Source organism: Peromyscus maniculatus, chromosome 1, assembly GCF_049852395.1.
Source record: "Peromyscus maniculatus bairdii isolate BWxNUB_F1_BW_parent chromosome 1, HU_Pman_BW_mat_3.1, whole genome shotgun sequence".
NCBI classification, from domain to species: domain Eukaryota; kingdom Metazoa; phylum Chordata; class Mammalia; order Rodentia; family Cricetidae; genus Peromyscus; species Peromyscus maniculatus.
In genome coordinates, this window is record NC_134852.1 from 94,950,495 (window position 1) to 94,977,082 (window position 26,588).

Here is a 26,588-nt window from a genome sequence, read left to right on the forward strand (position 1 = left end):
GAGGATTTGCCCTGGAGGAGGTGGGAATGGGGGGTGGGCTGGGGGTAAGGGGAGGGGGTGGGAGGGGGAGAATAGGGGGAACCCGTGGCTGATATGTAGAACTGAATGGTATTGTAAAATAAAATTAAAAAAAAAAAAAAGAATGGTGCATAAAGTCAGTTGCTTCCTGTTTTCTGCCAGCCTAGGATCCTGTCTTTGTGATGTCATTCACAACAATGCTCTGTTGGTTGTGTGAATAAGTCACAGAAGGGTCTGCTGGCCATGGGAGATGTCCAGAGAGGACAGAAAGAGCAGCCACAGAATGGCCTTTGTGTTACTGGGGACCGGGTTGCTGGTGAGGACAGGGAAGGAAGCCAAAGGCAGGGTAGGGCAAATTGCTCAAGATGTGGGATGCTGAATCTGAGGAAGCAGGGTGTGTGTGTGTGTGTGTGTGTGTGTGTGTGTGTGTGTGTGTGTGTGTGTGTGTACGAGAGCTTACACATGTGTGTTTATATGTGCCTATGTGCTATCTTTATTACCTTGGCTCCTTGCCTGCCCTTCCCTGCAGAAAACCTGCTTCCTCCCCTGGCTGCCTAACTTGGCAGTGCTCCCAGCCCTACACAGGGCCCCACCCAATCAGGCAGCCCAAGGCCGCCATCAGGGCAGGTGTTCTCCTTTCCTGCATCTGCAGGAGGAAAGCGAAACGCCTGCCTTCTCACCTGCCTGTTTCTGATTTGCCTTCTAGATGCATTCTCAGAGTCAGAAGCAATGGCATGTTTGCTGGAAGGGGGAGTCAGGGAAGCAGACCCCCGAGATAGCCCAGCCCGGGTTGCTAGTCCGCCCTCAAAGTCTGCACTTCCTGTTTGGTAACAGGGCTCCTCCTTTCTTCACTGTGCCTTGGCCAGGGAACTCAAGACCTTCCTCCCCCAGCCACCTCACCGAAGTTTGTCAATCTGCAATTTGGCTTCTTCTAGGGGATTCCCAGAGGCCTTACTTCACATGCTACCCCTAGCAATGTGAACTTAGTAAGTTCCTTTTCTGGTAACGGGGACCCCCGCCCTCAGACCCTTGCAAGGGCAAACTGAGACAATATGCATAAACCTGTCTAGCCTCGTGCGCTATGTTAAAAGTTTCAGCAGCCGCCTTCCTGTCTACCTGCCTTCACTGAGGAGTGGGGCTGGAGGAAGAAGGTCTTGTCAGGGTGGTGCGGTATACTGAAGGAGGATGTAATGCTCCCAACAGCCGGTAGAGGGAGGCATTCAAGGAAGCCCCAAGTAGCAGCTAAGGACACCTAGACTTAAGAGAGTCTGGTTCCCCCATTCTCCCCACCTACAAGAGGCAAAGTTAAGAATGAGCAATGGGGCCAGTTTCTCGCCGTATTCCCAAGGGCAATTAGTTCTCCCTCTCTTTTAGTTATTTAGATGACAACTTGCGGGTAAGCAGAGCACCCGAGATTCCCCGGGCTCAGTCTCCCCATCGTGGAGCGACCCTGCTCCTGACCCACCACGGTGGGAGACCAATGACCCATGCAGAGAGAACTCTGAATGTTAGTGCCAACAGCTGGCAGGCCTGGAACTTCCATGTGGGTCCTGCGAAGCTCCGCGTGCCTCTCCACAGCGGGCCCAAAGAGCGCGTTTCTCTAGGCAACACTGCAAGCTGCAGATACTCCTAATGCTCAAGGGCAGCTGTGCACGATGCAGGGGACACGCGTCCCACTACGCACACCCTCCTACCTGGCTGCATGTGGGCAAGCTGTGCCCGGGAGGGTCTGTGACCTTCTCTTCCAGTTTCTTCTGAGGCTCGCTGTCATTTTTAAAGTATTTTCTGGGTGGAGGCTTGGGTTTGGAGGATGTCGGCTTTCTCACCAAAATCTCAAAAGATTTCTTCAGCCTCAGTGGTGGGTGGCTGTCTCTTTCCAGGCTCTCAGGAAGGGGCGGGCTCTCCTGATGAGGCCTGGATGGGACCCCGGGACACGGCTCTTGGTCCTGCCCTGGGGGCAGGCTGGGGCTGTGTGTGCATCCTTCCCTCTCAGAAGGTTGTGGCTCCGCACCTGCACTGCAGGGACTTCCCCCTGGTGACCCAGACATGTAGCTGCTGTCGCTGCTGGAGCGGACCATGATCTTCTGGGCCCTTCGATGTGGGGGTGCCGAGTGCTTCTCACGTTCCTTCTCCAAGGTGGGCCGCCCATGCCAGCTGCTCTCCAGCCTTTTGACACCTGCATGGGAAGCACAAGGAAACATCCTAGCTAAGCCCCCAGAAGACCAGACATCACTAGGGATTCAGGCGGCACTCTGAACATCCCACGGCTCGGTGGCGGGCAGGCACCTCAGACTTGGAGCCTGGCAGCCTTGGGTTTGGACTCCAATAAGTTTTCTAACTTGGAGTTGAGGAAATCATTCAACCTTTCTGAGCCTGCCAGGGACGGACACGGAGATGCACTATTCAGGCCACTCAACATTACTCATGTGCAAGAGCCCGGTGTCCCGGCTGCATGGAAACTGGTGGCCAGGTTTAGCTGTGAGCCTTTCCAGGGCTTTGCAGCTGCAGAGGGATGCCATACCAATATGGGAGCAGCCCAGTCTCGGCGGGCGGCTGGTGGAAGGGAGGGTGGCCTATGCAGTGCTAGCCATTGCTGCCAACTCGGGGTAACCTGAGTGAACCATGCCAACTGCAGGGCCCCAGGGCTGGCTGATTTCAGTTCCACCCGGCTCCACTCCTCTATTCCACTCCCTTGCAGAGGAGCTGACCCCCAGCTAACCTAAAAGACATCTTACACGCTACACTCTGCCTCAGCATCCTCTTCCTGGGAGGAGACTAACACTCCTCCACTTCGGCATGTGTAAAAGGGGCTGCAATTCTGATGTTGCTAGGCTTGCCTTGAAGTTCACTAGCAAAGGCGGAAAGCATGTGGCGGTGCTTTGAACCCCACATTTGAAGGGGTACCCTCTTTTTCCAACAAGAGAAGTGAAGTGAAGCCACAGCCCCACCCCCATCCCCGCACCTCCTTTTCCTTCCCATCACATACACCATGGTTTTCTGAACTGTGGCATCTACATAGCTCTAAGACACTGTTCTTTCTAGTGGCAAATGGTTGCAGATACCTCTCTCCTGAAACTGCAGCTCAAGGGACTGGGAGCCATGGAGACCTCGTCATTTGTGGGTTCATTTGGTGCAGTTAGGAGAGCCAAAAGGACCCTCATGAGAAAGCAGTAAAGCCAGCAGGATGTGATCCAAAACACACTTTAAAGGAGGAACTTTTTGCTCTACCTTGGTCAGAGGATAGCACGTCTCTATTTGAGAAACCTAAAACACTGAAGGAAGGCATGAAAGCTAACTCTCCCCTGCATCTAACCACGCCACCCCCACCACTGTAAACAGTGCGCTTGTGAGGGGCGGGGCAGGGGCTCCCTGTCAACTCCCCTGTGCTTCTGTACATCTGGGGTGGGTGGAGCCCTAAGTAGGACCCAGTGGAAACAAAGTATGGTCCTGCCATTTCCTCTGAACGTTTTCCCACACACTTCGGCCTCCTTGCCAACCTAAGTGTTAACTCTTCAGGTTGGCCTAGCACATGAGTGACCAGGCTAATGCCCAAAGGTAAACACAGGAACCACCTAAGAGAGCCAGGTCTGTGACCCCCTGGCCAGTTTCTTCATGTACTGGTCATGTGTCTTTGGCAAGGAGCCTCTCTTCCAGGGCCTTGCTTATTCTAGCAACATGTACATAAATATTGATCCAGGGATGTAGCAGAATAATGCATTAAGATTAATAAGGAATTTTCAATGTCTATATACAGATTAGGAATTGCAAGCTCAGGGCCTGCAGGGCCATTATGTGGGCAAGGCATTCTGGCAGATGAGGAGAGGAACTGAAATGACCGCAGAGCACCTGCCACATTTAAAACAATGCCAACCTTGTGCTTTGCACACAACGCAAAAATGAGAGCCAAATTTAACCTGCGAGCTCCTGTCTTTCAACCATCATCTGATGCCACGCATGCGTGCCATGGCGGTTCTCGTGCTGCTGAGGGTGAGTTAATGGCTGAACCCCAAGCTTTCTAAGGAGACAAAGATATTTCGCGTGAAGCCTCCCGACTCCCCTTACCTTCCAAGCTCCACTGGTGCCTGTCCTTTCCGAACTTGACGCCTTCCGCAGCCTGAGCCACGGCTTCCTTGAGCTGCTGTTCAGAAACCTGGAAAAGATCCATCACCGACTCAAGCGAGAAGTGGAAGCAGGTGCCACAGACTCCAAAGGCTGGACCTACCCTGCCCATGGCTTCTACTTTCCACTCTGCAAAGAGCTGACGACTTCAGCTTCTGGAAACACCCTGGGCACCAACCCTCCCCCAGGGTCTTCTGGGTGTCGTGTCATGTCCATCAATAAAGGCATTTCCATTGATCCCCCCTAGTTCTCCTTCTCCTCACTACTGTGAAACTCTAGGCAAAGTCACCATTTCATAGTCTACTTCTGAAAGCTATTCCCTTAGCAATGATGTCACCGTAGATTATCACAGTCATCACCATGGCCATTATAGGGCCTGTGCTATGCCTCACAAGCCATTAGTCCCTTCACAGTAATAGTTAAATGTGAGGGCCTGGCTCAGCACTTGAGAGCACTGGCTGCTCTTCCAGAAGACCAGGGCTGGACTCCCAACCCTCACATGGTGGCTAACAATTATTTGTAATTCCAGCCTCAGGAATATGACACCCTCTTCTGGCTTCCTTGTATATTGCATGGATGTAGTACACAGAAGCAGGCAAGCACCCATATGCATAAAAATAATACATAGATAGATGATAAATAGACGGATAGATAGATAGATAGATAGATAGATAGATAGATAGATAGATAGATAGATAGATAGATAGATAGATAAAGTGTGAGTCTAGGAATCAAGCAGACTTACACCCCATAGTAGTTTCTCCATCATCTCCACTTAGACACAGCTTAACCTTCTAAGCCTCAATTTCTTGGTCTATAAATTATAACAGTCAAAATCTTCACAGTGTGGAAAGAGGATATTTTACAAAATAAGTTATTGCTAACCTAAATTTGAGAAACAAAAGAGGAAAACAATAAAAAAAAATTTCCTAGGCTGGAGAGATGGCTCAGAAGTTAAGAGCCATCATTTAAAGTAAAGGACCAGAATTCAATTTCCAGCAGCCATGCTGGGCAGTTCATAACTGCCTACAGGGAATCCATTGCTTCTGGCCTCTGAGGGCACCTGCACTCACATGTACATACCCACTCACAGACACATCTACATACACATAATTTTGAACAGTAAAAATAAATTATATAAAAAAATCTAACACCAAAATTTTCAAGCATGCATTCTCAGACACAGTCAATAGACTGAAACAACAACTCTCAAGATGGGAAAGAATACTTGCAAATCTATCTAGTGACAAGTCAAAATCCAGAAGATAAAGAACAATAACAAAAGTCAAAATTTAAAAAATAAGTAAAAGATGTGGGTGGACATTTCTCTCAAGAAGATATATAAATGGTCAACAAACATGTGAAAAGATATTCAAGGCCACTAACTACTGTATAAAAATCTCAATCACAGAGAAATATCACTTGACACTCATTGAGACAGCTACTCAAACAAACAAACAAACAAACAAACAAGAACAGGTCTTGGGGCTGGAGAAAGGTCTCTGTGGTTAAGAGAGATGCTTGCTGCTCTTTCAGAGGACCAGAGTTTGGTTCCCAAACGACATTGAACAGATCCAGGGCATCAATGTCCTCTTCTGCCCTCTCCAGGTACTGTACGCGCGCGCGCGCGCGCGCGCGCGCGCGCACACACACACACACACACACACACACACCACATAAAAACATGACAGGGCTTGGCAATGGCATGGAGAAATTGGAACTCTTGTGCACTGTTGATGGGACCTGTAAAGTGGTTTATTGTCTATAGAAGACAGTATGAGAGTCCTTAAATAATTAAAAATAGAATTAGTAGATGACCACATCTGGGAATAGACACAAAAGGATAATAGATAGATAGGTAGATAGATAGATAGATAGATAGATAGATAGATAGATAGATAGATAGATAGATAGATAGATAGATAGGCAGGCAGGCAGACAAATAAGACCAGTGTGGTGGCTCATGCCTGCAATCTCAGCACTCAGGAGCATGAAGCAGGAGGATTGCTTCAAGTTTGAGGTCAGTTTGAGCCACATGGCGAGTGTCAGGCCAGCTTGAACTGCAGTATGAGACTCCATCTCAAACAAACAAGAAATTAAAAAGTATCTCAAAGCCATGTGTACGCTTCATGATCTTTCTTCCATTATTGCAATAGTCAAAGGTAGAAACAAGTAACTACCCATTGAAAGCTGGGTGCCCAAACAAAGTGCAGCATATGCATACAAGGGGTGATTAGTCAGCCTTAGAAAGGAAGGCGAACGGCATGGGTTGTGACATGGATAAACTTCAAGAGTGTAATGTAAATGATGTAAGGCTGTAACCAAAGGGCAAAACAAATCATGTCGTGGTTCTTGCTTATGTGGCATGTAGGGGGGATGTAGGCAACACAGAAAACAGAAGAGTGCTTACTAAGGCCTACGGGGAGGGAACTGTTTAATGGGTAGAGTTCAGGTTCTCAAGACAAAATTTGGCGGTGGTTGTACAACAGCATGGGTGGCCTTCACGCCACTGAACTACACCCCCGACTGCCTGCCCCTCTGTGACTCATAGGGTGGGCTCATTTTCCTTTCAAGCCTTGGTTTCCTCATTTGCGAATTGGAGCTTGACAAACATGACTGACACACACGGAGGAAAGGTTAAATAAGTGGCTATCCCTACATTCTCCAAGGTGATCTCGTGGGAGTGGCTATCCCTACGTTCTCCAAGGTGATCTCACCTATCTGTCGCCATGGCGTCAAGTCTCGAGTCTAGGTCCAGCCTGGATCTCACAGCAGCATCAGCCCTCGGTATAGCTACCTACAGAGTGTCTCCATCTGGACATCCCACAGACGTCTAAGCCCCATCATGTGACCCCCAACTCCTAGGCCATTGTCTCCTGTGCCAATCCCATAGTCATGTTCTGTCTCTTAACCCAAAGCTATAAGTATTTAGGAGCTACTGATGATTCTTCCCAATGAAGAATGGCATTGAATTCCTTCTTCTCCAGTCTCTTTCCAGGCCTTCCGTGCAGACCAGGGCCTCACCATCCATTCCTTTCTACACTCCTCCCACTCGACGCTGTTCAAAGGTTGGAACAATAAAATATGAACCTGTTACATCTGTAGCTACTGGCCTGTAGCTCCTCATCAGTGGTATCCAGAAAGGACATGGATGCATCAGCAGTGTGCAGACACTTCACAGTTCAATCCCAGACAACATCGGTTCTCACTCTGGTCTGGTCCACAAAACCTGCCATCCACTCTCCAGCTATGGCTGGTCCCTTCATACTCTGGCTTTGCACTTAGCGCTCCCACATGCTGGAATGACTTTCTACAGGCCCTGTCTAGAGAAATCTAAGCTCTAGCAAGCTCTGCTTTATTAAGCCCTCCTCTTCTGTGTGTCAGTCTATTTATTGAGGCCACCTGCTTATTCAGAACTCTGCACTGTAAGTTTGCTTTGTCTCTGAATCCTCATTGCTGAGCTCCGGATAGTCCCATTGTGAGTGTCCGTCAGATGCACACACAAATAGATCTCTTCCATTTGCTATATGGGACTCTAGAATTCTGTCTTCCTACCCCAAAACTTGTAACTTAGCTATAAGATTTTCCTATGTGGATAACAATTGCTTCTGTTGTCTAAGAGTTTGTCAGTGGGCCTCTGCTACAGAAATTTGTTCCCACGAATAGTCTGGACAGGTTTGGGGAAGTAGGGTTCAAATCCTAGCCAGGAACATCTCTGTTTCCATCCAGTTCTCACCTTGATTTTCATACTGAAAGAGAGAGCCTGGGCAGAGAAAAGCCCAGCAGCACATTACCTGTGGGTCTGGATGTCGGCTAACGATGATGGGAACTGGGCCAGGGTCACAGTGGCTCAGGATTGTATAGACTTCATTGAGGGTCATGCAGTGCACTGGAGAATCATTGATTTCCACAATCTCATCACCACACCTGCAAAAACACCCACAGGAGCCTCAAAAAAAAAAAAAAAAAAAAACAACCTAATACTATAACAGAAAGAGGGCCACCTCTCAGTAACCCACTCCTTGCCAGGCTGTTCATAACATCTTAGTGAGTAGCCTTTCTTTATCATTTAACCAAAGCTCAGAATGTGGTGGAACAAAGCAGCCATCTACTCCTGTCACTGTGGACCATAGAGTGGCCAGTGTTTCCTACCTGGAGCCGCCCAACATAGAAGTTCACCTGTCACTTCCCTCTCCTTCTCCCATTGACCTGGTCAAGATTGAAGTTGTGGTTTACCCTCCCTAGCCAATTAGCCAGGATGTAACTCATCACATTCTGGGCCTCAGTGTCCTCAGAAGTAGAGTGGCTAGCAGGAAGGACTGACTGGGCAGGGCGTGCTAAAGGTAAAGAAATGACGGAGGAGTACAGCAGAGGTCCTTGCAAAGGGAGTCAAGGACAGCAGCCAAGGGAGCTTATGTTCGTTCCAAGATAGGGCACCAGCTACTGTCAGCTGCTGTGCTTTAGATGGGTCTCCTTCAAAGGCCCTGAGAAGCGGTGAAAACTTTAGGAGCTGGGGCCCAGGGAGAGCCTTCTGGTTACTGGGGACGTGCCTTTGCAGGGGACAATGTGACTCTGCTCTCTCTTTTCGGAGTTCCAGCCTGGAGGTGAACACTAGATAAGATAGTATTGGATTAGATTGTTGATAAAAAATGATCCCAGCTAGTTTCATGTCAACTTGGCACAGGCTAAAATCATCTGAGAGGAGGGAGCCTCAATTGAGAAAATACCTCCAGAATATCAGGCTGTAGGCAAGCCTGAAGAGCATTTTCTTAATGATTGAGATTGAGATTGATGGTAGGGCCATCCCTGGGCTAGAGGTCTTGGGTTCTATAAGAAAGCAGGCTGAGCAAGCCATGAGAAACAAGCCAGTAAGCAGCACCCCTCCATGACCTCTGCATCAGCTCCTGCCTCCAGGTTCCTGCCCTGTTTGAGTTCCTGTCCTGACTTCCTTCAGTGATGTGGAAGCATAAGCAGAATAAACCCCTTCTTCCCCAAGTTACTTCTGGTCATGATGTTTCAACACAACAATAGAAACCCTAACTGAGACATGCACAACCCCTTCCCCCCATTCACAGATGGAGAAACTGAGGCATGAAAGATGAAACGACTTTCCTACTGCAACCCATATTGGAGACAGACACTTTGCTATAATGGGCCAACAGTAAATGCTTTATGTGTTGCAGCACATGCTATCTGTGTCACAAAAGCTCAATTCTGCCCTTGTGGGTGACAGCTGCAGCCACGAACTGCAAACAAGAACAGGTATGTGGCTCTGTTCAAATCAAACTTCAGTGGAAACAAGGGTGAAGGGCAGTCATTTTCAGGGTATCAGCAGGGTCAGAACGAGTCTCCTAATTCTGCATCCCCTGCTGTGGTCCCTTACTTCCTTCTGTGTTTCTGCTAAGCTGACCCCCTTATCTTGCCAAGATGATTCACGTTCTCTGGATGTCACTGAAGACCCCTGCCACGCAGCACGGAACAGTCCCCACCCCCACCGCGGGCCTCTGGGAGAGAGCAGAAGAGATCAAGCAATCACCCCAACTCTGCAGCTGAGTCCTCCAACCCTGCAGCTGGGTGCCCTGACCCTGAAGCCAGATCTCCCAGCCCTGCAGCTGGGCCCCTATCCTGCCGCTGGGTCTCAAGCACAGTAGCAGTGGTTCTCCTGCAGAGGGCAGCACAGATCTGTTTCCAGCTCAGAACTTCTCTTCAGACACCACCTGAAGTGGGCTTACCTTCCTACACTGCAATCACAAGGGAAAAAATTAAAAATGGGGCAAAAGTGTCCCCTTCCTGCTTAGCAAAAGTGTCCTTGTGAAAGATGCAACTGTACCACTGGCAGATGTTAGAATGATTGTGAAAGTATTCTAACAGGTTAACTGAGGTAACGCTCTCTACCCAATCAGACCACTTACTGAAGGCAGACATTCTTTGTAGAGAGGTGTGGCTTCAGTAGCTATCTGAAATTGTTTTGCTTCTCTTGGCAAGGACATGCATGCACACAGCTGGCTTACTTAAAACACTGGGGTTTGCACAAAGAACTCACAGGTAAACCTCATGGTCATCTGTGACACCATGAATTCTGTGTCAGTCGAGTCTGAATTAAAGTTAGCTTCCTTCCCGTTTTCTGTTGCACTCTGATGTTCTCAGAGGCCATGCTTCTTAAACTGCAACCTGCATACACATTTATGGGGACTCGGTAACACTGGACTTAGTCAACAGCTCCGGTGTGGGGCTGCTGAGATTTTTGTATCCTGCCCTCTTTCCCTATGCCCGGGTGATTGACGTGCCTGCTGCTGTGGTACAACTGAGTCAAGCCTGAATCATTCACCATTTCTCCTGAGGTCAACCTCGGCTACTCCTAAAGGATGTCTTTTCTGCTCTACGCCAGGGGTCTATTCAGAAAGAGAAAGGAGGACCCACCGCAATCGTCCATCCAGATGCGCCACAGATCCTGGTGACAGCGTGTGGACGAAGATGCCCGAGATGCATTGGAAGTAGGGGATGCTGCACAGGCCAATCCCCAGGCCAACACCAGCCTCTGCAATGCAGAATGGGGGAAAAGGGGGAGATGTGAGCTTTCCTGAGGGTGGGGGTAGGAGCCTATTAGATGCCTCTGACACCTGGCTAGGCAAGTGTCCCTGTCATGACACTCCTCCTGCCCCTGTGTGTGAAGTGTCACTGTGCACAGGGGCCATTTAGGGACCAAGTGATGGCCAACGCAGGCAGTGACGAGGGTGTGTAGTACGGTCAAGTGGAGAAACACTAGGAAATGAGAGAGGGGAGGCTGCCAGAAGGAGGAAAGAGGAAGTGGGTGGAAGGGAGGAGACAGTGATGAGTATTATGCAGGAAGTGAAGGGGAAATGTGCTGGAAAGTGGCAGGATGCCCCTTTCGGGCCTCATTTGATAATTAGTAACAATTAGGACAATTAGTACAAATGCCTACATTTGGTGTAAACCACAGATGACAAAGAAGAGCCAGGGTGAGGAGATGGGGCGGGGCACTGGGTAGCAGAACCAGCCCAGGCAGAGGCTGGAGGCTCGGAGGAGTGTGACTTGCTATTGTTGTTGGTCCAGAAAGGCCAGTGTGGGCAGAACACCGGCAGGCATGGGGAGAGTGGGATGAGGTGGCACAGGGCAGGGATCAAGGGCCAGACTTAATAAGTGTTGTATGCACAGGCGTGCAGAAGCAAACACTGTTTAACTCAGAGGAAATGACTTGGGACAGTTGGGATGAGGAAGCGGCACAATCTAACACCTGTCTCTATATGGAGAAATAACTATGGATGGTTAAGAATAAAAGCTCAGAGGTCATTGGGAACGTCCAGTGGGTAAAGAGGGTGGTGGAGGGAGAAACGGAAGTGCATGGAATATATTCCAAAGGATGAAATAAAAGGATTGGATCAATAAAATATCTCAAAGGCCGTCTTAAATTGGGTGACTGGTGGGTAACAATCCTGCTATCAAACAGGAAAGTCTGGGCAGGACCAGACCTGTGAAGTTCTGCCCCACAGGCACCCACGATGCCCTTGAAGGTGATTGGGAAGATGCGAGAAGAGGAGGGTTGTGTGGGGAGCCTGGGTCCAGATAAACAGGAATGATGTCAGGGCTGTGGGGACCTCCAGCATGGGAGGGGAAACAGAGGGTTTACTAGATTGGCAAGGCCCTGGAAACAAGAATTGGCAGCTAAGAAGGACAACTAGAGGTCCAGGGAGTAGGAAGGAGAAAGCCTCCTCTGGGTTTTCTTTAGGCACACACAGCTTACAAAAGACTCTGCATCTTCACCTTTCAATGTTGGGAGACCAACAGCTCCATAGAGATGGATGCTGTGGGTCATCGTTATCCAAAAAGGTGGGCTGTGACATGCACTGTGCAGAGAGGTCAGAGTCATTCCCGGCATCCAGGTCTCCTAACCAGAGCAAGGCTCTTTGGCCTCATGGGCGTCTGTCATTCATTGATCCATGAGATTTACCCCCAAAGAAGGCTGAAATGATCTGGGGGCAGAGGCTAAGACCCGGCTGTTTAAGTGAGTCGGCGGTGTTTCTAGTGTAAGCTGTCAGCAGGGGCAGCACGTTGAGGCCATGCCTCCCTCACCCACACACCATGCCAGGCCTGCTCCGTGGACTTCAGCGCAGGGGCCCTACTGGCAATGGCCACTGTGTATTTGCAGCAGCGATGCCTGAAGGCTCAACAAGCTCATGGTCCAGCAGAGGGGCTAAGATGTACATGAGGCAAGGAATGCATCCTCTGCCCCCCATCTCCACACACGTTGCTCCACACACATCCCTTCTTCTGGTTTCCCAGCCTCTTCCTGAAACCCCTTTCTTCCTCCCCCTCTTCCATTTGCCTGCCTTGCACCAGCAATGCTGGCCTTCTCTTCATTCCCAGAACGCTTGCTTGTCACTGTGCTGGGAGCCCAGCTCTGCCCCTGACAGTGTCCCTTGTCCTTCCAGTCCCAGCTCAGCTGCACTTTGGCAGAGCTGGCCTCCAGAGCCTTCTAGAATTAGCCATCCACCTAGGGTCACAGAGGGAACGGCTGTGGATCCCTGAATGTCAGCTTGATTAAAAAAAAACAAACAAACAAAATGGCTGTTCTCTTGCAAAAACAAGAAAATGGACCCAGAGAGGGTCAGTGAGCTGCTCCAAGGTCTCAGGATATTAGCTGCAGAGTTCAGGGTCTGGCCCCTTTCTCTCTCTCTCTCTCTCTCTCTCTCTCTCTCTCTCTCTCTCTCTCTCTCTCTCTCTCTCTCTCTCTCTCTGTGTGTGTGTGTGTGTGTGTGTGTGGACGCACATGTGCATGCATGTGTAGTTCCCTGTTATGTGCTTGCTGACTGTCTCATCAAAAGACGTTGTCTGGGCTTGGACAACACAAATAAGCTAGAAACAGGATGTGTGGCGGTGAGATGCGGCTCAGCCAGTGACAGTAACTATCCCTAAGCCTCAAGAGCTGAGTTCAGTGGTCAGAACCTACGTTGAGACAGAGAGAATCTCAACTCCCACTGGTTGTTCTCTGTGTGGCGTGTGCATAAACACAAGCACACATTAAGCAAGAGGAAAGGAAGCGGGGGTGGGGGGAGGGAGGGGAGGAAGGAAGGAGGGGGAGCCCTGATGTCAGGCCCAGCTGAACAGACAGAACATGTGCTAGTCAGGCTCTTCCATGCTGCTTGCCCAGGACGGCAGTGGGCAAAGGCTGGCACAGCGCTCGCACCTTTCTTCAGAGACACCTCCACCATGATTCTGTAGTTGGGCTTGGCGGTGCTGGCAGGGGAGGCTGGGCCCTCCAGGGAGAAGGGGCTGCTGTCCTGGGCACCGCACGTGCTGGAGCTCAGGGAGCGGCACAGAGGCGGTGACACGTGGCTGCAGAGCGGCGGGGGCGCCGTCAGGCGGGTCCTCACGGTCAGGGTCAGCAGCCCCTTCTTGGCTTGCTGGAAAAGAGCGACAGCATTTGGAGCAGTTCTCAGACAGGTGACAAAAACAGATGGCCCGTAACAATGACGGATGTCCCCCAAGGAAGCACAGGTGTGTGTACATGCATAGTATACAGACATGTGACTAGTTACACAGGACGCGTACGTACATATACACCCAGAGCATACGTGTGATATGACATGTGACGTGGGTGCTTAGCCCAGGCAGACTCTTGAATTGAACTAACTGGATGGAGATGCAAAACGGCTTTAGTGATTTTAAAAACTCAAAACACGCTGGGCGTGGTGTTTTAATCCCAGCACCTTTAATCCCAGCACCGGGGAGGCAGAGGCAGGAGGATCTCTGAGTTCAAGGCTAGCCTGGTCTACAGAACAAGTTCCAAGACAGCCTGAGCTACTCAGAGAAACCCTGTCTCTATCCCCTCTCAAAAAAAAAAAAAAAAAAAAAAAAAAAAAACCTCAAAACACATGATAAACTACTATTATAAATACATGGAGTGTTTTGAGACAGTTTTGTAAGTCTTTAGTACTTCGAATGTTCTGATTCTACTAACATTTGTAGAAGAATTTCCTTAATGTGCCCAAGGGCAGCATCAGCTAGGCAAAGGTTAGGTCCCTGCAAAGGACCAATTTTTAATTGTGTGGCTTGGAGGAAGCAGTTGATGCTGGGTTTGGTTTCATTGCCTGAAGGCCCCAGACCGTGGACAGAGGCTGAAAAGTCACCTTGAACTTCTGCAAAGCCTCCTGGTGTGTTAGGCCAGCCATTGATTCACCATTGAGCTCCAGAATTTCATCGCCTGTTGAGAGACAGAAAAGCAGTAGCTGACAAGCTCTATTCGGGCTTGTGGAATATACTCGCGGCCTCGTGCCCTGTCCCGATTTGTGCCTTCCGAGGCTAGCCCGTGGCCTTTAGGGTTCACCACGCTTGAGCAGTGCCTGGGCCACCGATCACCAAGTACCAACTTTGCCACTCGGATTTAACAGTGTTTCCTGGCAGCTTGGCATAACTGGTCTTTTTTAGCTCAGATACTGTTTTATCCAATGTGTGTATGTGTTAGAAACTGAGGCTGGGGAGCAGCTCAGAATGGAGGGCCTCTGCAACCAAAGGAACCGACAACAGAGCTGAACCCCAGTCACCAGAAGACTTCATGGGACTGAGAACACACACACAGTAAAAGTATTTAAAACTACTCCAGGCATGGAATCTCAACACTCAGGAAGCACAGACCACAGAATCACCAGAAGTTGGAGGCCAGCCTGGGCTACTTATTGAGTCCGAGGCTAGTCAGGGCTACAAAACAAACAGAATCGGAACGTAATTAAATGTGTGCTGGGAAAGGGATAGGCAAAAATCAAAACTGCAGAATGCCCCCTCTTAATTCCTCTGGGGCTGGCTCTAAGTGATTACAATATCTGTCCCCAAAGGCCAAATAAGCCAGTTCTGGGCCTGTCTTGTCGTGTCCTCATTTGGCCGTATCTGGTGAACATTGATGAGCCTAGGTTGTGCCAAATCTATTTTGCACAATCGTTTTTGGGAAGGAGAAGAAAAACAAATCATTAGTGGCTTTGATCTGTGCAGCAAGCCTGTCATAACCAGCGTATTCCCCCAGAGTCGGTTTGAGAAAGCCACTTTTGAAAACAATTAGGCCAATTATTTGAGGCTCGAGCCAGGAATTGACTGGTTGGAATTTTCTGTTTTTATTGTTGTTATTAACTAAGGGAGACAAATCCCCTGCCCTCCCTCAAAAAAAATCGAGGGTTTCCAAAAAAGTACAAAAGTAACAGAACACCAAAGCACACACCCTGGATTCCGGCCCACTTCCCTTCTCTGGCTCCTGTTCTTCGTCTTGACTCGGCTGTTCCTCTAGACCTGCTCTCGGTCCCTTTCCCTCCTCTTCCTCTTCTTCCTCTACACCTTTCTTGTTCTTTAATTCACCCAGTCTCCTCTTTGCCCAAATCTCCCTTGAAGGGCAAGCACAGTTCAGTGGCCTGCCAGACAGCGCCATCTAGTGCTCATCCAGGCACATCGCCCTCCTGCAGTTAACTTCCTCAGCCATTTCCTCTTCTCTTCCCCCTTGGCCTCCTCTTCCTTTCCTCCAGTGGACAGGAAACTGGAAATCTTCACGTGTCCCCATTATTCACGTACTGCCTCTTCCCAGGCTTTGTCCATTCTCATTGACTCGAGACCTCTGGAAGGGTTCCTGTTCCAGACAGCCTTAAGAACAGGCCTCCCGTGCCAGCCTCTGAACGTCTCCTCTGCTTCCTGCCAGCCCACTGTATCTATACATTGCTTCCTGACTCACCCAAGACCTCTCTATCCAGTGCCTCGCCAAGGATAAATGCAAAACCTCCCACTGCCCAAATCTGCACAGTGCTTGGGTTGGCAGTGTTTTCTGTAAAGAGCTGGATAGTAAATATTTAAGTCTTTGCAAGTCATACCGTTTCTGTTATGATGACTCAACACAGGGTTGGAACATCAAGGCAGCCATGGCCTCATATGAAAGAACATGGCTGAAATTTGAACCCTATTATAATGTGCACATATCACAAAGAATCAAGATAGAATGCTTTTCAAATTACATTTTATTAATTTTGTGGGGGGGCATTGTTTGAGGGTTTTGTTTAATTTTGTTTGTTTTTCTTTTCTGAGAAAGGGTGTCTGTGTGTAGCCCTGGCTGTCCTGGAACTTGCTCTATAGACAGGCTGACCTCGAACTCACAGAAATCCACCTGCCTCTGCCTCCCGTGTTTAAAGGCATTTGCCACAACCATCCAACAGTAAATTTTTTAATGTACTTTTAAAAAATTAATTGATTGAAGACTGATGATTGATTGATTGATGTGTATAGGTCTTTTGCTTGCATGTATATCAGTGCTCCACACGTGTGCCTGGTACCCTCAGAGGCCAGAAGAGGGCATCAGATTCCCCGGAACTGGAGTTACAGATGGGTGTGAGCCACTGTGTGGGTGCTGGGAATCAAATTCCAGTGTTCTGGAAGAGCAGCCAGTGCTCGGAATCACAGAGCCATCTCTCCAGCCCCTGATAGAACTGTTTCAATCATTCAGAGAGGTAGAGGCCTTCCTTTGTTGTGATATAGGCCTGACCTCTGGGATTATAGTGTCCTCACTGTCCCCTAGATAATTCAGGATGCCACAGTGGGTGGACTTCCAGCCTGGCTTGCAGACATTGCTCTGACAAGGAAGAAATCCCTCTCTTCTCTCCTCCCCTCCCTACCCCTCCCCTCCCCTCTCCTCTCCTCCCCTCCCCTCTCCTCTCCTCTCCTCTCCTCTCCTCTCCTCTCCTCTCCTCTCCTCTTCTCTTCACTACTTGTCCTTGAAATTTGTCCCCTGACTGAAATCCAGAGATCCCTTTGGACCAAGCTGGTCGCCCAACAGTCCCAACACAGACTTGAGGTGAGGTGGAGCAGGGCTCTGGCAGCTCTGTCCCCAGGCCTCTCCTCACTCAGAGGGAGCTTCTGTCCACTGAAGATATGAAGAGAACTTGGAGGAAGGGGCTGGAAGAAGGAAGGCCAGTGGGGGAGCCATTCACAGTTCAAAAGAGGGGTTCTGTCTGGTTTTCTTTGTATAAAGCCCCCCCCAAAAGATGCCTCTTTGTTGAAGATGCTGCAGAATGGCTGGCTGTTTAGAACTGTCTCACTGTGGAGAGTAGGGATGTTGCAGATCATTATTTTAGGCTATCTATGGTTGCCTTAATAGTCATGTATCGCTCTCCATCTTTGTATCTGACCTAGCATCTTTCAGACTACTGGGTAGAATCTTTTCTAATGTATTAACTCAGCAGATCACTACTGCCCACCAACGTAAAAGCTAGGAATGCTGTTATATGTCCTCTATAACCTAGAGCAGAATTTACCCATTTCACCATACCCCACCTGCCTGGTGTTCCCAATGCTCCATGTGAAGAGGCCTTGACTTTTGGCTTCTTTTCATTCTATGATCAGAAAAGACTTCACAGGATCCCTTTTACAAAGTGCTTTGGCAATCTAGATGTATGTTCCTAGGCCATGGTCACTCATAGAAAGCTCAGAATAAACTTGGTCTTATTCCCACCGGTGTAAGAACTGTGGTTTGTGCCAATGTACCTGTATTTCTAGAGCCCAGAGCAGCAGTTCTCAACTGTGGGCTGCAACCTCTTGGGGGAGGCAAACGACTCTTTTACCAAGTTCACTTAAGACCATCGGAAAACACAGGTGTTTACATTACAATTCATAACAGTAGTAAGTTATGTAGCCGCACAATAATTTTATGGTTGGGGTCACCACAACATGGGGAACTGTATTAGAGGGTCACAGCATTAGGAAGGTTGAGAACCACTGGCCTAGAGCTTCCTGGAACTCTGAGAATTGTACCCACTCATCGGTCAGAAATGCTGGACCTGGTGTCCCGTGGTTTCATGTGGAGCAGGGCAGGGAAGATGAAGGAGAAGGGGTATCAGTGAGCTAGAAACTGAACAGGGACACTGGAAATGAAAGAATGGAGTCAACCAAGAACAAAGGCTTCATCCCAGGCTAACAAAAGAACCAGGGGGAGCTGCTCCTCCTGGGAATGATAATCTGGCCATCACTATGATGGCGCCCTTGAGGGGAGAAGTTTCCCTCTAGAGAAGTACACCTCCCTGCCCACCACCACCACCACCACCACCACAAAAGTGTCCTCTGGAAGCCCAAGATACACTTTAAACTTTCAGCATCTTCTGTGCCCTGGCAGCTCCGGACTGTGCTTTTGCCCTCTCTGCTTGCCACACCCCGAGGGATGGAAACCTACCTTCCTGTAGCCGTCCATCAGCAGCAGCTGCGCCCCCTGCAAAGATGCTCTTCACGTAAATCCCAATGGGGCCGTAAATGCTGTCCTTTCCCCCAACAATGCTGAAGCCCAGGCCCTGGGGAGAGAAGAGAGGGCTAGGTGTAGAAAAGTCCAGCTGTTTCTGGGACTGATATTTTTCTATGGACCTGCCCAAGTCCTGAAGAAAGGAATCAGGGAGGAGACAAAGTCCCTAGAGTCCCAGGGGGTCTCAGAGATTAACCAAGCAAGGCCAGGAAAAGCAGTTTGTAGCCAGTTTGGGCTATGGAGTATCGGAGGCTGGCCCACAAAGCTGACAGATGGAAGTTGGGTAGAGACTAGTACCTCACTTTCTCCACCTGACTATTTTCATCCAATCACCTCCTCCTTCTGATGCTCAAACATTGTTGTAAAAAAATATATATTGTAAAATAAGGTTATATAATTCACAGGCTGTACTTGAAAATAAAATACAACACCCAGAAACATCAAGGAGACATTAATGGCATTAATAGTAACAGCTTATGCGATGGAAATCATCCTTCTTGTTACCAGAGGCCCCGTGTTCCCCTCCATTCTGCATCTATCCTGTCCCCTGACTAAAGACACAAGTCGCCTGCTCTTCTGACAGGTGCTGTCCTCCCTGTAATTATTTCTAGGTTGTTCTCAGGAGCCAACCAGCACATCCTAGGATTATGTTGGTGGCACCAGGAGAAGCCGGGGTTCAGCAGACAGCCTCAGCTGTGGGAACAGCCACAACACAGTCAAGGTAGGTCTGATGCAGAACTGCCCCGTGGAAGGTAAGGATGATGTCTACAGCCGGAAGAGAGGGAAGAGGGGGTCTGGCTTCCCCTGAAGACTTGCCAGGAGATTAAAGCGACAATCTGGACGGGGCTTAGGTAGCAGCAAAGGGAACAGCTCCATTTGTTATGTTGAAGACGGAGGATCTCTGTAATTCCCAGATAAACTGAGTTTGATCTCAGGGAACTCCCTTTTTGACTGTGAGCTGCTAAAAGTTAGTGAATCTCACTTTTCAGTGACTGGCCTTAGACAAGTGCTCAAGACACCAATGGTGTAGACTCATGCAGGTCTTTTGGTTCAATTCAGAAGCATCTAAGTGGGCCTGGGGGCTCGGCTCCTACACAACTCTTTAAAGTGATGGTTGCCACTGGTGATGGCATCACTATTTATCAATTGTTCATCTCAGACCCACAGCCCTAGGAGCCCACACGGAAACAAAAGTATCAGTGGTGAGAGAGCACCCCAGTGTCTCTTGTGTTCACCTCAAAACATGCTACCTTATCCCTGGAGCTTTGTATTGGGTACCTTCTTGGTCGCTGTGACCAAATGCCCGGCTTGTTAGTCAGAAAGTGGGACTGTCCAGAGAGAGCCTCACTGCCCATGATTCTCCCTTTGGCTTGAGGGGCCTTCTTTGCATTCCCTGCTTGTCCTCCAGGAGTGAGAAGGAACAGATGACAGACGGAAAGACGACTCCAGGTATGTGGTGAGTACCCTCCCTAGAACACAGTGGCCTTGAAGCCCTTACCTCACCTCGACTGAGATGTATTTGGGTAGGTTAAATAAGCCCACCGTTCATCTGAACAGCTGGGGGGTTTAAACTGGTTTGAAAATGTGGTAGCAGCTGCCTGTGTCTGTCCTAGTTATTTTAGGCATGAGCAAGTCTGTTCCAGTTTGGATGTGAAATGTCTGAGTGCTTTGTCCTCAACTGGTAGGGTTGTTTGGGGAGATGGTGGTACATTTAGAAAGCAAGGCCTACCTGGAGGAAGTAGGTCATTGGAAGGTAGGCAATAGAATGTGTGGCCTGACCCCACTTCCTACTCAGCCTCTGTTTCCGGAACCACTGAGATATGAGCAAGGAGCCTCATGCTCCTGACACCAGAGGCGAGGGCAGCTTCTGCTGTGGTGCCTTACCTATGGCAATGGACCAGGCACTCAAACCATCTGCCTGGACACTTCCTCCCTTAAGCCATTTCTTGTCAGGCATTTGGTCAAGGCCACCAGAAAGGTGTCCAATACAAAGCCCCAAGCGTGGGGTGAGCACAGGAGATCCTGGGGATTGTTCTCTCACTGCTCACACTTTGGTTCCCTCTATTGATACTTCACAGCCATGGGGTAGACATAGTATGCTGTGCCATCATCTATACAAAGCAGAGTCCATTCGGGCTCTTCAGGATGCTCCGACAGAGGCCAGGACATCTGTGGCCATCGAATGACTTGTACGGAACAGGGTGCATAGAGTTTGGAAAATTTGTGTTTGAGTCCAACTTTCTTCTGCCTGAATGTGGAGGTGAAATTCATTCCCATAAATCTACATAAGGGATTTTAATGTATGTATCAAGCAATACGATAGGGAATATCATGTCAAGGCGGAATAGGAAACAAGCTTGGAGAGTGCTCAAGGGGAGCACTGTGGTGTCCTCAGAGAGGAAATGATCACTTGGTGGAACTGGAAGAATCGGTGTTGCTTGAACTCAGCGGGTGCTCGTGAGCTTGTGTTTGGCTCTCTGCTGCACTCTGTGTTACACAGCCCTGTTCCCACTCCACCTCAGAGCAACAGCTCCTGGAGGAGAACGCTGCACCAGGGCTTCCTGTTGGTAATGATCTGTGCTCACCTTTGCTTGGCCCTTCATCAGCACGATGTTGGAGATGACTGAAGCCTGCAGACCCCCAGACAGCTGCCCGAGCTGAGCTGTGCTCAGTGACCGAGTTGGTCTGGCAGTGCCCTGTAATGAAGAACCCGAGAGGGCAGGAATGAGCCACCTGTGACATCCGCCAAGGAGAAGAGCCCCACCCTCTATCTCCAAGGGTCAGCAGGATAAGCGCTGGAAGGTGATTTCTGGGATGCCATTCAGATTCTGGTGGCTTGGACAGGAAGCTTTGCTCGAGGTGACCTGGTGGCAGAGCAGCAAGCCAAGGCTCACACAGGCTTGTGAAGGTTGTAAGCCAGGGGTAATAATACACAGACCACACTGCCCCCAGAAAAAAACCCTACAGGCCAGGCAAGACCTTCAGCTGAGTTAGAGACATCACTGTAAACTGTTCAGCTCAAAGCATGTATACCAAAAGCTCTGCTTGTCCCAGGCCCAGTGCAGTAGCCATGAAATCTAGACCCCAAAGACTCAAAAGGAGACTATGAATTCCAGGGGAGACAGATGGAGGCTAGCCAGCTGCATCAAAGAGGGTGTCAACCAAGAGCAGTTTTGTGTCCCAGAGCCCCAGTGGGTAGCAGCGTGGCTTAGTGGTGATGCTGATACTTTGGAAGCCACATCCGTGTCCCAGATTGTTCTCCTGGCTCTGCCGGTTATCAACTGATGATCTTGGAGAAGTGACTTAGTCCCTCTGTGCCTCCGTTTCCTCCAGTAAAAGATGCATGGCTTCAAGGAATAGTTAACTGTGCTAACCATGCAGGTGCTTAGGGCAGGACGTCACCTCCGGGAAGTGCCTATACATCCTTCCTTTGCTATGCGCTGCTGTAACTACTGTGCTGCTTTGCTATGTGTCTGTGGCCTGGGAACACCCTAGCGCTTCCTATCTGGCCACCAAGCCAGCACGTGAGCCGAGAGTGTGTAAGGGGGCTCCAGGATCCCTGCTCACGAAGATCTGGTGTTGCAAGGTGAGGCGCATCCATAACTAGCCTGTAGGGAACCTGGAGTCAATTTGGGCTTCAGGACCATCACTCTCTAAAGAAACAGCTCATCTTCCTCTACTCCCTCCGTCCTCTGCCCCCCCCCCACCGCTGCTGCTGTTCCCTTCCCTCTTCATACTTGGTTAGGTGATCTACCCGAAGTTACTACAATATCCCAGGCTTTGCATCCATAAGCTCCACCCAAGGCTGTCCCTCCCCCTACCCCAGAAACAACCCTTCTGGAATCCTGCCTTGGAAGCCTCTATGCAGTTAACTTATCAATGTCACTGGCAAGAGATGGTGTCCAGTCAAACATTATTCCCTCTCTCTCTCTCTCTCTCTCTCTCTCTCTCTCTCTCTCTCTCTCTCTCTCTCTCTCTCTCTCTCTCTCTCTCAACTTGTCCTCTGACCTCCACATGCAGGCTGCTGCACTCCCACCACCCCCACACAAAAATACACAGACACTCACAAATTGTTACACGCCAGTATTATAGATAATAATAAATTCTTCAGTTTGTCAATGCCATTTCCCCAGTCCTCTCACTTCAGAGTTATTGTGCAGGTGAAATTGAGGGATGCTTGGGAAGCTTTAGTTGAGCTGGGGAACAGGGTGTGTGTGTGTGTGGGGGGGGGGTGTCTCTATGGGCTCCTAACAGTGCAGAAGTGACATGTACCTGGCACAAGGGGGCGCTTGACAGGCAGACCTTCCTAAGTGATTCTTGCCTAGCGGGGTGCTTTAGCCATCTAAGCAAGCTCTCTGCCGGCTGTGGGCAGAAAAGCACCACTGTGGCCATTTCACAGCCTCCTGTTCCACATCCCCCCACGCCAGCTCCGCGCCCCTCCCCTCCATTTTACCGAAGCTGGGTAGTCCAGTTGTTGAGAGAGAGACTTCCTGTTGCTGCAGAGAGAGTACGGCTGCCGGTCGGTGGGAGCCGCAGATTTCTTCGTCACAGGGAAATCGATTTCTCCGGTGCAATAGGGATTCACACCTGAACAGAGAGGGAAGTGGGAAAGAAGCAGGAAGACATCATTTGTGTGCACCCAGACATCAAGCGTGTGACAAAGAACATACCCAGCCTCGACCACCAACCACCAGGCCTTCCTGAGGCGAGGGTCCGAGGGGCCAGAAACCATCCAGCGCCCAGGACGGTTGGTGCGGCCCTCGAGGCTGTGGAAGACACAGCATCACTCTAACTCTCTTCATCCATGAATTTGGTGCTGCAGGGTGCAACAGAATTCTTCACCAGAGTGGGCCCCCATTGCACCCCTGTCCAACTCAACAAGAGGTGACAGGGGTCTTCTGCATGCCACATCATGCTTGTAGTCCAGACTGCCCGGGGTTTTCAATCCCAACACAGGGGCAGGAGGCAGCACAAAGGTTCCTGGGATAGGAACTGAGCCAGGGGCCAAGCAGGGAGCCAACGAGTGACCACATGGGGAGACTTGGCAGCGAGAGGGTGGGCCCGTGGGGTCCTCCCATGCAGACCCCTTCCTGCCCTTACACACCCCTCACACAGGCAGAGGGCCCAGGAGTACTCCTGTCTCCCATGTACACACCTCACACAGGTGAACAACTTGAATCTTTGGGGATTTGTGGAAATACAAACTATTAGCTCCCTGGTCTGTGTGGCATCCCAGCCTTCCTGTCTTTCACCCAGCTCCACCACCACCCACCACCACTCACCACCACCACTCACCACCACCACTCACCACCACCACTCACCACCACCACTCACCACCACCACCACTCACCACCACCACCACCACCACCACTCACCACCACCACCACCCACCACCACTCACCACCCACCACCACTACTCACCACCACCACCACCACCACCACTCACCACCACTCACCACCACTCACCACCACCACTCACCACCACCACCCACCACTCACTCCCACCACTCACCACCACCATTCACCACCACCACTCACTCCCACCACCCACCACCACCACCCACTACCACTCACTCCCACCACTCACCACCCACCACCACTACTCACCACCACCACCACCACCACCTCTCACCACCACTCACTCCCGCCACTCACCACCACCACTCACCACCCACCACTCACCACCACCACCACCACTCACCACCACCACCCACCACCACTCACTCCCACCACTCACCACCCACCACCACTACTCACCACCACCACCACCTCTCACCACCACTCACTCCCACCACTCACCACCACCACCACCGCCACTCACCACTACCACCACCCACCACCACCACCACTCACCTCCACTCACTCCCACCATTCACCACCACCACTCACCACCACCACTCACCACTCACTCCCACCATTCACCACCACCACTCACCACTCACCACCATCCACCACCCACCACCACCACTCACCCCCACCACTCACCACTCACCACTCACCACTCACCACCCACCCCTGGACTCTCACAGTCAATTTGAAAACCTTTGGGGTTGACAGACTTAACCCCCTGATGTCTGGAGCTGCCCAGCTGAGACACAAAGTTAGCTGCACAGGCCATTTAAATCTGTCCAGTAGCCACACTGAAAAATTAAGAGGAGGACCAGGCGTAGTGGTACACACCTGTCATCCCAGCCCTCACAAAGGTAGGGACGGTAGGGTCAGGAGTTCAAGAACATCCTCTACCACATAGTAAGTTGGTAAAAGAACCTAGGGTGTCTGAGATCCTGTCTCAAAGAAAACAAAAATCTAAATAAAACAAAAGGAAAAAAAAAAGAGAGTTCCAGGCTAGCCTGGCCTACACGGTATGAGCCTGTCTCAAAGCAAAATAGGTAAATAATAATAATGAATAATTAATAATAATAATAACTAAAAGGAAATGATTGTGGTTGGTTTAATTATATTAATATATTTTATTCTGTCCACTATGTCTAATCTGGGTCCATTCAACGTGTAAACAATATGTAAAAATATTAACAAGACATTCATGTTCTATTTTTCCTCATACTTAGTCTTCATCTGGGCATGCCCTCTAAAAATTTCTGTGTTCTCCACAGAGAGCAGCCATGTGCTCAGGAGCCATGTGTGGCCAGTGCATGGGCAGCAGGGTTCCAGAGGCCCATCAAGGAACAAGGTTTTCCCAGCTTGAGAAAGTGGAGAGACATTTGTGTGGAGCCCAACCTCCCATCCCAAGGAAAAAGTGACATCGGTGGTGGCTCACAGGATGTGAAAGACAGATTAAGGTTGGGATTTCCTTTCTTCAGGGGCGGAGAATGGGAAAGACCTGTCTATAGACTAAAGAGAGGAAGTGACTAGTGAGGGCAGGTTCAGAATGAGACTCCCCGAGGAGGATGTCAGATGTAAAAAAGATAAGGGACAGAGGTCGAGGCACCATGGAAACGGGGAGATTTAGGTTCTTCAGTGCTCCGGAAATAGCTGGGAAAACCACCTGCAATAGCAGTTACTTCCAGAAGTCCCTTCAGAAGGAGTCACTGGTCCTCTGTAACTTGCAAGGACCAATTGCTCCCAGATGGGCCAGGAGGGAGCAGCGTGGGGAAGACAGGATGCAGGACTTCGGATTAGAACTGGTAGGAAGCCAGAGGTCACCTGTTCCTAACCCGCCCAGGCACCACATTTATGTGAGTGTTCAGCAGGAATGCAGCTCACACAAGGCTCCTGACCCACTGATGGGGACTAAGACAACCCTCCTGGTGATGCAACCATCCTATCATAGGCTTTGGGGAGCCCCGATCTGCTCCTTACTTATAAGTGAGCAAACAGATCAAGGGCTTCATAGCAATTAATAAGTCTAGAGCATAACCCAGACCTCTGGGTCCTGTGGCTTCTGCCCACTGTGATGCCCTCTACTGGATGAAAGAGAGGAAGTGAGATAAGGACAAATAAATAGGCTGCCATTTGGAATGAGTGACAGCAGATAGACGACAGAGCCCTGGGCAAGCCAGTGCAAGGTGCTGAGGCCATGCTGAGCTGGGCTCTGCCCTGCCTGACCTGGCAGCCGCTGTGCTTTGGGGTGCTCTGTCTTGTCTATGGATTCAGATCTGTATAAACAGAGGCCAGTGCAAGACTTGGTTCATTCTCCAAAGCTCTGGCTGGTCTGGGTCCTCCTTCTCTCTGCCTGAAAATCACCTGTGGATGTACACCAGCCAACAGAGAAGTGTATCAAAGTTATCGTCTCCAGTGAAGGGGAGTTAAAACCTGCCGCCCCTGCAGCACTGGCTGGGTTGATAGTAAATGCGGTTAGAAACCCAGCTCAGAGGCCCACACAGTTTTAGAAAGAGACAGACGCTATATGTTGAGATGAATATGCAACAATAGTAATGAGTTCATACTTTGAAGCTGAGTTGAATAATGAACTGGAAATGGAAAAGGTAATTGGCAAAGGAACTAAAAATGAATAAGTTCTTAGTCTCTCATAAAAGGAATGACTTAGAAGTGTTATTCTGAATTATTTATTAATTAAAGTTCAATAAATTAACTAGTTAATTTAAATGCAAAGACAAGCTGAAGTAGAAATGGAATTGAACAGATCCTAGAAATTGAAACAAGGTACGTCAAGAGGCAGAAAACTAACCAATAGCAAGTTACTATGGAAATGATGCAC

General features: G+C 49.7%; 1 protein-coding gene across 2 annotated transcripts in view; it reads right to left on the reverse strand.

Moving 5' to 3' along the window:
* Positions 1-26,588, reverse strand: part of Il16 (interleukin 16) — a 95,487-nt gene that overhangs the window by 16,229 nt on the left and 52,670 nt on the right. For both annotated transcript variants that reach the window (XM_016008530.3, XM_076546411.1), the window contains exons 4-12: positions 22,863-22,996; positions 20,995-21,105; positions 18,347-18,461; positions 14,286-14,359; positions 13,343-13,559; positions 10,558-10,675; positions 7,932-8,064; positions 4,081-4,168; positions 1,713-2,194 (exon numbers count right to left, since the gene is read on the reverse strand). In XM_016008530.3, the coding sequence (XP_015864016.3) occupies positions 1,713-2,194; positions 4,081-4,168; positions 7,932-8,064; positions 10,558-10,675; positions 13,343-13,559; positions 14,286-14,359; positions 18,347-18,461; positions 20,995-21,105; positions 22,863-22,996 (1,472 nt within the window). The remainder of the gene's footprint in view (positions 1-1,712; positions 2,195-4,080; positions 4,169-7,931; positions 8,065-10,557; positions 10,676-13,342; positions 13,560-14,285; positions 14,360-18,346; positions 18,462-20,994; positions 21,106-22,862; positions 22,997-26,588) is intronic.